This window comes from Babylonia areolata, chromosome 5, assembly GCF_041734735.1.
Source record: "Babylonia areolata isolate BAREFJ2019XMU chromosome 5, ASM4173473v1, whole genome shotgun sequence".
Classification (NCBI taxonomy): domain Eukaryota; kingdom Metazoa; phylum Mollusca; class Gastropoda; order Neogastropoda; family Buccinidae; genus Babylonia; species Babylonia areolata.
Genome location: NC_134880.1, coordinates 49,906,220 through 49,918,165, shown reverse-complemented (window position 1 = coordinate 49,918,165; position 11,946 = coordinate 49,906,220). Strand labels below are relative to the sequence as shown.

At 41.4% G+C, this 11,946-nt stretch overlaps 1 protein-coding gene across 1 annotated transcript; it reads right to left on the bottom strand.

Annotated features, from left to right (window-relative positions):
• Positions 1-775: 775 nt before the first annotated feature.
• On the bottom strand, positions 776-11,494 carry LOC143282135 (snRNA-activating protein complex subunit 3-like). The gene is made up of 9 exons (XM_076587663.1): positions 11,286-11,494; positions 9,936-10,031; positions 8,178-8,271; positions 7,042-7,167; positions 5,118-5,255; positions 4,332-4,414; positions 3,197-3,364; positions 2,177-2,284; positions 776-923 (listed from the first exon to the last, which is right to left on the bottom strand). The coding sequence occupies exons 1-9, from the start codon at positions 11,492-11,494 to the stop codon at positions 776-778; spliced, it is 1,170 nt and encodes a 389-aa protein (XP_076443778.1).
• Positions 11,495-11,946: the final 452 nt, after the last annotated feature.

The window sequence follows — 11,946 nt, the reverse complement described above, 5'->3', positions numbered from 1 at the left end:
CATCTTTACTGTACACACTCCTCATCCACTGTCACTGCACTTGAAACACTTGTCTGCACTTACACATCTTTACTTTTCACAATCCTCATCCACTGTCATTACACTTGAAACACTTGTCTGCACTTATACATCTTTACTTTTCACACTCCCCATCCACTGTCATCACACTTGGAACACTTGTCTGCACTTACACATCTTTATTTTTCACACTCCTCATCCACTGTCATCACACTTGAAACACTTGTCTGCACTTACACACTTTTACTGTACACACTCCTCATCCACTGTCATTACTCTTGAAACACTAGTCTGTACTTACACATCTTTACTTTTCACACTGCTCATCCACTGTCATTACTCTTGAAACACTTGTTTGTACTTGCACATCTTAACAGTGCACTCTCCTCATTACACCACATTTACTCCATTGGTATGAACCATGTTATGCATGACTATATAGCACCAGGTTTAAATATGCGTCAAACACTGTGTTTGATGACATGTACATCTCTGTCATGATTGTAAGCAAAGCAGCTGCTTGTCCATGGATAACAAATTCACTGAGCACAGGTACAGCAGATACACGTCTTGACTCACAACTGCTTTTCTGTCAACTCTATTTTTGCTCTTCTTCAGTATACATACACACACACATACGTCTTGGCACACAACTGCTTTTCTATCAACTTTATTTTTGCTCTTCCTCAGTACAAACACACACACACATGCTCACACACACAAACACACAAATTTTGCTGAAAGCAAGGCCCTGAGGTCAGTGCAGTGAGAGCTTCTGGCGATACATGTAGGCACGGAAGGAGCAGACCTTCTGACCGTTGCTGTCATAGTGCAGTAGGGTGAAACAGCTGTGACACAGAAAGCATGGACTGTCGGGAGTCAGCGGGCTGTCGTACACCACCCACCTGTCCACACACAATTAATCGCCCACTTTGTAATACATCATGCATCAGGTTACAACATACAACTGTCCACACACAATTAATCGCCCACTTTGTAATACATCATGCATCAGGTTACAACATGCAACTGTCCACACACAATTAATCACCCACTTTGTAATACATCATGCATCTGGTAACAACACACACCACCCACCTGTCCACACACAAATAATGGCCCACTTTGTATTACATCATGCATCTGGTAACAACACCCACCTGTCCACACACAATTAATCGCCCACTCTGTAATGCATCACGCATCTGGTTACAATATACATCAACCACCTGTCCACACACATTGCCCACTTTGTAATACATCACGCATCTGGTTACAACACACACCTGTCCACACACAATCACCCACTTTGTAATACATCACGCATCTGGTTACAACACACAACTGTCTATGCACAATTGCCTATTTTGTAATACATCATGCATCTGGTTACAACACACACCTGTCCACACACGATTAATCACCAACCTCTTAATACATCAATCATCTAGGTACAACACACACCTGTCCACACACAATTAATTGCCCACTTTGTTATACATCATTTGTTATACATCGTGTATCTGGTAACAACACAAACATATCCACACACAATTAATCGCCCACTTTGTAATACATCATCCACCTGTCCACACACAGGCACAGCCTAGCCTTCCTTCACCTATCCCATAACCCAGTGGTGGGTTGTCGGGGCACTGCAGATTATTTCTAGACCAGTTCTCTCCATTGGTTCCTGTTCTCTCACAGCTCTCTGGGCATCTGGGAAATTCAGGTCTGTCCATTCTTTGATGTTGTCCTGCCACATTTTCTTTTGCCTCCCTCTCTCCCTATTGCCTGGTACGGTGCCCACCCCTGCAGAATGGTCTCTGCAAGTGCAACTTAACTTGTGACGTGTCTGTACCATTTGAGCTTCCTCCTCATGATGACAGTTGGGTCATCGTTACCCTACCCTACCCTTGGTTCATATAAATCATCAACACAAAATGAAATTAAATAAGTAAGCAAATACATACAGGGTTCCCAGAGATGTGATATAACAAAATCCCATACTTTCATCAGCTGTGTGGCAGACAAATTTTTGATTCAGTCTGGCTTTGTGTTTGTTATGGAAAATTTTTGATACGGGCTGCAAAAGGTGTGGAAAAAGTATGGAATAATTTTGTCAGGTCACATTCTTGGGAACAGTGTGTTGTGTTACCTAGCAGAGTCCATCTGACAGGAGCGACAAACGGTGCGCTTGTTGACAGTCTCACTCAGGAGGTAGGGGTACAGGGTAACATCCTGCGGATCGTCACAGTGCAGCAACCTTCAACAACAACCAATCACATCTATTTTGACAACAATGACATCAACTGTCAGCGACAACATCAGTGACATCATCAATAACAAAGATGAACACATGGCTTGAAATACCTACCCGTCTAAACTATCCTGTGACAACTAAACCTGGTAAGCAGGTGGAAATGCTCTCTCCACGTCCGTTGGACAACCAAGTTCTGACTGTGTCAGTGGAAGCATGAATGAGCAATCAGCTTCAGTGCAGACCATTCACACTCCTTCCCCCCTCCCACCTCCCCTTTTCATTATAACACCTCTCTTCAACTCCTTCTGTTCCCGTAATATACATACTTCTTACATAATGAAGTCGGTCTGCTGAATTGTAATTGCACTAATGGCAATTACTTTTAATAAAGTCAATTTCTTTTCATCCATTTGTCTCCAGTGCAAGACTAAAATTACCTAGGGATTTAGCACAGGAGCAGGATTCAAGATGGCTGCCGGAAAAAGAGGGTGCTAGTCAGGGACGCAGAGGGGAGGTAACCTACTTCGATGACATTATCGGCCATAGCTACTTCGTTTTCTCCGCATAGGCAGGTAGCAGTTTGCACAGGACAGGAATCAGACCCCTGCCGCAGTCTGCACCATTGGGTCATGGTAAAGTATGTGTAGTTAAACAAAAAATTACCGGTGAATTTCTAGCCTTCTGCTCAGGACCCCTATGTAGTCTGAGGGGAAAAGGTAACTACATTGCAGCTGCTTCAGGAACAGCTACAGACCAGAGTGATCAATCATTCTCAAAAAGATTGCACAAAACATTCCCAAACATGCTGCCTTGTCTGAAAGCAAATGAAAATAACACCTCACGCAGTTACTCACACACACTCACACATACTCAAACAAACACACACACACACACACACACACACACACACAGTACCTGATGTCTGTGAAGACAATGATATGTTCACAGTGGCCCTGGTGCTGATAGAGGTAGGGAACCCCCAGCTGAATGTTCAGGTCCATAAAGAGGGTATCCTCCATTTTGGCTGTGCGAAACAAATCCAGGTTTTCATGCTGCTTCTCCACTGCCCACTTCAGTATGGGCCTGAAAAAAACAGTTGATTTGAACACAACTGAATTTGGAAAATGCTACACTACGTCATGGCTATAGATATTTGGAACATGTTACAATACATCACAGTAAGAGATATCTGGAACATGTTACACTACATCACAGTTATAGATAAACAGGACAAGAAGAAAATCCCATACAAAGTCCTGTCCTAGTATATGTACAACCTATGTAGTGTGACGGATGTCTCCACAACTAGAAGTTTGGAACCGACCATACTCGAGGTTCAACAAAACTAAATGAAAAACAATAAATATGGTGAAACAAAAGAAAAAACATAAAGAGAGAGAGAGAAGAGGAAGAAATGCAGCCAGGGCACAAGACCAGCAAGACAGTCTGACCAACCCTGGCCAACAAAGCAGTGTAGGCCTACCATCCTGTCTGAGCAAACATCCGAAAAGGAGAATGCACAACCATATAATCATAATGTGAAGAAGAAAAAGCCAAAATGAATGATGTCAGCTGGCTCCACCCAGGTAGGCAGCCTGTTGTGCAAATGACTCCATGTTTGTAAAATACTGAGTTTGGTCTCTGACAATGGAAAGGTGCTATTCAAGTATAACTAGTAATAACAACAGAGTACAACATTATGACTTCAGTACTGGGCTGTAACAGTGCACAACAGTTTTGACTTACACTTTACATCACACCTTTATTATGCTGTCATTACATCATTCGAGACATACACACACACAACATACACAGCCCTCACTACACCACACAAAACCCACATTTCATCACACCAAATAAAAACCTACACTATACCATTCCACATGATGCTCACATAGAGCCCACACCAAACAACACTCACATTACACCACACCACACAAAGTTCTCAACACACCAAACTCACACACTGTACCACATCAAGCTCCCAGTCCCACCTTGGCTCTACACAGTACAACATTTCAGGGCTGACAACATGGCACAAAGATCTTACGCGCTGTAGTCCCTGTTGTCAGGTTCTCTCATATCATTGTAGAAGACATTCTCGATGAAGAACATTCCAGACTTGTAGATATTCTGCATAGAGGAGAAAAACAACAACATGGTTTATTTAAATGTCTGGCGACACAGCACTCACAATGCACACCAAATGTTCAATCCTACATATTTCTACCAATGACCTACTCACACAGACACATACACACATTGCTCAGCTATAATCATTTCTGCCACATGTTCTGTTCACTTAGTAACAAAGCAGTCACAGTCAACCAGTTTTGTTATATGTGAAGCATTCGCACAGTGCTTCTGTCTCTTCATCTTTATGTGAGGCACTCACATAGTGCTGTCACAATTTGTCTTTAGTTTAAGTGAGGCATTCATATACTACTCTGTCACTACTTGTCTTTATGTGAGGCACTGACACAATGCTGTTTTGACTTATCTTTAAAGTTTATGTGAAGCACACCTAAATTTCTTAATTATTACTGGTCTTAAAGTGAGGCATTCACATAGTGTTCTGTAGCTACAAGTTTTCATATGAGACACTCACTGCTACTGCCACACACACTTAACTTACTTACACACACACACACACACACACACAACTCACATTGTAGTAAGCTTATTTAGTCCATTATAACTGGATTTTCTTTTCTCATCTAAAATCACATTACATGAATGGACTGTAACCTGAAGAACACGCACTCACAAGCTCTCACAAATAACACATCACACCATCCACCACACCACACCACACACACACACACACTACACCTACCTTAGCAGGTGTGAGACGTTCATTGGGCAGGTTGGGGTAGCTGGAAAACTCCCCAGCAATGGCGTCATCCTTCATGCAGGATATGGCGTCCTTCAGCTCTGTCAGGGTCTGTGTGCCCAGCACTTCAAACACTTCACCCTGCCAAATACCATCACTTACATCTGCATTCGTGAAGACAACATATGGGCATATGCATTGTACTGTATTGCATTGTATTACTCTTTTCGACACAACAGAATTCTCTGTGTGCAATTCAGGCTGCTCTACCCAGGGAGAGCACGTCACTGCATTGAGAGTGCAACCCCCTTTCTTTTCTGCCTGCAATTCTATTTGTTTTTCTATCAAAGTGGATTTTCAACAGAATTTTGCCAGGGACAACCCTTTTGTTGCTGTGGGTTCTTTTATGTGCGCAAGTGCACGCAGCACATCGGACCTCAGTTAATCATCTGATCCAAACGACTAGCCTCCAGACCAACACTCTAGGTCTAGTGGAGGGGGAGAAAATACTGGCGACTATGGGATTCGAACCAGTGCACTCAGATTCTCTCACTTCCTAGTCAGATGAGTTATCTCTAGGCCAACAGTCCACAACCGAGTATGGGAGAAAAGTACAAAGCTCTACTATTGATCCTGTTCTCCATCTTTGCCCCCCGTTGTCCGCACCAGTTTCAGAAGTATCACCCCCATGTTGTTCATATGTGTTTCACAGTACACTGACCCCTTGACCACTGCTAACGAGTACACTTTGTCAATGAAGGCTGTGATCTCATTGTGATAAAACTGAACTCACTTGTCAGGATCTCGATCATCATTTTTCATTTCGACTTCTTCCTCTTGGGACTGCATTAGTTTTGTTTCGCTAAATCTGTTGCATCATTTGAAGGTAGACAAACAGTAGTGCCTGCACTGTAGATTCATGCCACACTAATCTCATTTCACCAAGTTTCAGCAGTCAAACTGTTCACTGCCTGCATGACAGATTAATCACTACATACTGTAGTTGCCACCACATTGTCTACATGATGGGTTAACCTATTATAGGGCATATTATAGTTTCGAATGCACTGAGCAAAATAAATTTGTTGAAGAAGCAGAGGAATGTGAAACAGGCAAAATAGCAGAGTGGTTAAAGCATTGGACTTTCAATCTGAGGGTCTCAGGTTTGAATCTCAGTGACGGCGCCTGGTGGGTAAAAGGGTGGAGATTTTTCCGATCTCCCAGGTCAACATATGTGCAGACCTGCTATGCCTGAACCCCCTTCATGTGTATACGCACACAGAAGATCAAATACGCATGTTAAAGCTCCTGTAATCCATGTCAGCATTCGGTGGGTTATGGAAACAAGAACATACCCAGAATGCACACCCCCAAAAACGGTGTTTGACTGCCTACATGGTGGGTTAAATAATTTTTTTTTAATTGAATAATAATTAAAAAAAAGGTCATACAGGTAAAATGTTACATGTACATCTGAGCGTGTATGTGTGCGTGCCTGTAATCTGATAGGAAACGAATGATGAACACCCAGTGGCAGCCGTCAGTTGGCTCTACCCAGGTAGACAGCCTGTTGTGCAAATGACCCCTAGTTTGTAGAGCTTGGTTTCTAACCGAGGACTGGCACTATATAAGTATCCATATCAATCAATCAAAACTCTTGCATGTAACTATTTCAAATGCCTGAACAACTTCATGAAGAAATAAACAATGTGATAAAGGTATATGCTGCTCTAGAAAATGACTGAAATACAATGGGAAACTTCCCAAGATCAGAGGTCCAGCTTTCGTGTACTGAATTGGGAAAAGAAAAGGGAAGTGTGTATTGACCTTTTGGAAAATGATGGGTATGTGAACACTTCTGGAAAAAAAGTGAAGGCAGAAATATTCCCAACAGCAAAATATAAGAGGAAGGAGAGTGTGCACTGACTTTGGGGAGGAAGGTGGTACTGATGCGAGTACGGTACACCTTGACAGTGATGACGACATTGGGGTGTGGCACCAGCTTCTCATCTGGTATCATTTCTCTCTTCAAGCTGCTGGGATCGGGAACCATCTGTGCAACATACATACACCTCTGTCCGTCAGGTCTGACACACACATGTGCACTGCATGCACACACACACACACACAAACACATATATTTACTTCACACCATATACACACACAGAGAATAGATGTGCCATCTAAAGAAATACAGGAATAAAATAAATTTTTAAAAAGAAAGATTTTTCTTAATTTTTTTTTTTTAATGAGCGACCTTCAAAGCAGAAATTTATCCACATTCGGATCACCACGTCAGTGATACTCAGACTCAATAAGGTATAGCAAAGCGACCTCAGCTTCCCCATTAGCTCTTCAAATCTCTAGTGCTTTCCATGCTGCTGTACATGTGAGTGTGAGATCTGGACACTACTGGCAGAGACCAAAAAGAAGAATCCAGAATTTGAAAACTAAATGCATGAGAAAGCTTTCTCTGCATCTCCTAAAAAAAAGCACAAGCAAATGAAAATAATGTGCAGAGCATGCCATCATCATGCATATCTGATGGACACATGACTCTGACTATACTTCACTTGTTTATTGTTGGAGAGATAGCGGTCACTCTGTAATTTTAATGTTTATCACCTGATACAGTGACAGATAGTTGTCACAGTATTTTTCTGGCTTATCACCTCATAAACAGCGGTCACTCTGTAATTTTCAGGTTTATCACCTGATACAGTGATAGATAGTTGTCACAGTATTTTTTTGGCTTATCACCTCATAAACAGCGGTCACTCTGTATTTTTCAGGTTTATCACCTGATAAATAACTGTCACTCTGTATTTTTTCTGGTTTATCACTTGATAGACTGCTGTCACTCTGTATTTTTTCAGATTTCACACCTGATAGCCATCATTCTGACTGATGTTTTACTGATACTGATTCATTACAGTCAAGTAATGTCTTACTGATACATTATACAGTCAGCTGAGGTCTCACTATACAGTCAACTGATGGACCAGCTCACTGACACTTTACAGGCAACAGACAACTTACTGACACAGTCAATCAATGTCTCACCCGGTAGACATCCATCATCCTGTACTTCATTTTGTTGATGACAAACAGCTTGTAGTCCACCATACGCCGCCTCTCCAGTTCTCGCTCCTGATACCTGCAGCCACAGCATCACAACAAGACTGAACTAACAGAGTCTGTGAGACATGCCTGGAAATTTATTTTACCTAGGCACAGGTGGTCATGGATCACAGTAAAAAAAAAATGTGACCATACATGTAAATGTGTCATGTAGCAAAACTCATGAAATGATTGTAATTCACAGGCACAGGTGGTCACATAAAATGATAATCATGATCAAAAAGAACACAAACTGTTTACTGCTGGGAAGCTGGTTTGATTTACCTCCGACTCTCCAAAAAATAGAAATTGACTGCAAGCCTGACTCATTTCTACTTCAACTAATCTGAGCTGATCATAATAATAATAATATCAAGATACTGATAAAAGATAGTACTTATATGGTGCAAACTCCTCATATAATGGACTCCAAGCACCCCACTTTAAACAATACATATAATAGTGTATAATATTAATAACATACCTCTGCACATGAAAGCAACAAACATATATACATGTATAAACGCCAAGACAAAACAAACTGCTGATATAAATAGTCACACAAACACACACACACATGCAAACAAACACACATATGCACACACATACACACACACAAAACAAAGGCATGAAATATACCCTGCAAACACATACACATGCATACACACAGAGTGTCCACACATGCACACTCATGTGCGCACTGATCCAGACAACTGTGTCGCTGGCAATGAAACTGAAAAACTATTTTTGAAAATATTCTCTCTAGATGTATGTCTGAAGTCAGTGAAGATCATTAGCTAATCAGGTTTCACACACACAAAAAAAAGCTATACTGGTATGTCCACATAACAAGATCCAATGGCCTTGCTTAACAAAATGTCCTCCAATGAACCACTGAGGGAAGGAGACAGAGGGGGAGACATAAAAAATGATGGACTGACAACACTGCAAAATGGACAAGAAAACCATTTGGAGAGACTCAGGCTTTGACACACAGCAGACAGACCTGCAGGAATCTGGAAAATAGTTCTGTGTGACACCCAAATGACTCTTCACACAAATGAGTGAGAAAAAATTAAAAAAAAAACCCAACAAAACCCATGGCAACAAATGGGTTGTCCCCGACATAATTCTGTAGAAAAAAGGAAATTTTCTATCTAAAATTACATTTAAATAACATACTTACCGTGACCCAACTAGTGCAGACTCCGGCAGGGGTCTGACATTCCTGTCCTGTGCAAACTATCCGCCCATGCGGAGCAGACGAAACTACGGCCGATAACCTCCCGGAAGTAGGTAACCTCCCCTTTGTCCCGCTAGTACTAAACAAAATGGTTCACTTGCACTTGCAGGCAAAGAAAAGGATGGCACTTCACTGTGTCCATGCAGTCTCCCCAGGGAGAACAGTTCAATTTCATGCAAAGGAATCAGTAAAACAAAAACTAAAAGCATTGAAATACAATAAAACATAAAATAATGAAGAGAGGGATGGGACAATGACCACTTTCACTTCCACCTCCACTGGACCTTATAGAGATCTACTGACATAAGTTAAAATGTCAGTATATCTCTATAAGGTCCAATGTGCTGCTTGGTGGTTTGCTGCATTGGTGACGTTATCAGAATATTAGTGATGCTGCACATGGGACCTTGGCTTATCATCTCATCTTAAAATCCCCCTAAAATCATGAATTCACTTACTTGACACAAGTGAGGTCAATATTCTTGGGTAGTCCTTTCATTTTAAGCAGATCAGCCTTGTCATCAGGTTCATCCCCACAGCACAGTGTGTCCGCTCTGAAACACAATTTGGCCATCTGAAGTTAAAAATTCAAACAGAAAAACATTTTTTATAAGCGGCATACAGATGTGTGTTTTTCTGCCTATTTAAATTGTATGTGCACACAAATCCTCTTCTCACATCTGTATAGTGTGCGTTAAAAAAATACATGCAAATCCATAGTAGTGCCCAACTTCTGGGCACATCCAGACCAGACCAAATCCATGTTCCATTAGTGTTTCTTAATGTGGAATACCCAGTTCTGTTTGCCCTTCTCCTTCTTGCAGCAGCAGCATCTCGTATGCTTGCCTACAGTCATGATGTTGGCAGTCTAGTAAGTTTAAGCCAATATTTCATGCATTTTACAACTGATTTAATATGTAATGGGTACCTGCCATTTTCGTCAAACATTATAGTGTTTGATTAATGTAATGGGACACCAAGAAAGCACTTCATTGCAAAAGTATGTACTCTTTCCATTTGATTATTTGTCATGAGTCCCCATATTTCTGCTCCATAGTTCAAGACTGGTTCAATTTGTATGTCGAAAAATTTCCAGAAAAGCTGTGCATCAGTCAACCATAGTCTCCTGAGTGATTTCATAATTTGGATTACCCCTGTTTTCCCTTAAATTCTATTTGCTTCATCCCACGCAGACGTCAAACTCAATTTAGTTGTGAATAACATTCCTAAATATTTATATGAATTGGTTACTTTTATTTCTCTATCACTATAGCACCATTTTTCATGAGTCGAAAGATGACCTCCTTTGCGGAAGACTATAATATTGGTATTATCGAGATTTACTGTTAATTGTAGTCTGTCTGTTTCTTGCTTAAGGGCATTTAACAGATTTTGTAACCCAATGGGGGTGTCAGACAAGATTACAGCATCATCAGCAAATAGCATTAGGAACAATTCTGTTGCGCCAGGCATCATTTGTATTCCATGTCTACCCTTCTTTGATAACTCTACTGCCAATTCATTGATGAAAAAGGAAAACAGCTGTGGGCTTACTTAGCATACAACCTTGTTTTAACCCTTCGTGGACATTAGTGAGAGAGAGAGAGAGAGAGAGAGAGAGAGAGAGAGAGAGAGAGAGAGAGAGAGAGAGAGAGAGAGAGAGATGGACTGATAAACAGACAGACAGGCAGTGAGAAACAGACAGAAAGATTCTGTTTTTGTTGTTGTTGTTGTTGTTTTTTGTCTGATTGGTTTTGTTTTTTGTTTATTTAAATTTGATCCCCATAGGCCGCAGTCGAGGAGCTTACCCACAAACCGCAGCCAGTTCATCGACGAGATCGGTGCCGATGCCCAGCCTGTCTGCAATGCGTTGGTTTTCTTTTTGGTCTGAAGGCAGGAGTGACAGATCAGTCACATCTGAATCCCACGATTCTAGGAATTTTCTGACATTTATAACCGCTCTGGTACCTGAAGAACTGTTTGTGTCTGCCGCAGTCTCTTCAATGGGCGCCGCCATTTTGTTAGATTGGTAGAGACTATATGTATAGCCCCCTTTCTTCTTTCGGCGTATTCTTGGGTATACGCAAATAGCCTGGGACCTGTTTCACGACAAGTTCGAAAGGCGTCTTCCCAACTTTATTCTTAAAGTCCTTCTAAGAGCAAAATCTTACGTAGCTAAGAATCCGTTCATAAATCTGTTACGCTGGCTTCAAGCTACATCTATGAAAGTGTTCATTGCTACCGACGGCACCCCAATCCCCCCCCCCCCTTTTTTTTGACCCCGGCCGTGTTCGGTTGTGTGTGTGTGTGTGTGTGTGTGTGTGTGTGTGTGTGTGGTAAACTTTAACTGACATTGCCATTTTCTCTGGAAATACTTTATCTGCCAATGACCAAATTTGACTTAAACATAATATGAAAAAAAATTAAAAATCTTCACAGTCATACCCGACAATAACAGGTTGAAACCTC

Coding starts and splice junctions, on each gene's coding strand:
- LOC143282135 (XM_076587663.1), bottom strand. CDS start 11,494: ATGGCGGCGCCCATTGAAGAGACTGCGGCAGACACAAACAGTTCTTCA. Junction 7,168..8,177: donor GGATGATGGATGTCTACCGG/GTGAGACATTGA, acceptor TATGTTGCACAG/ATGGTTCCCGATCCCAGCAG. Junction 4,415..5,117: donor AACGTCTCACACCTGCTAAG/GTAGGTGTAGTG, acceptor TCCTCTATGCAG/AATATCTACAAGTCTGGAAT.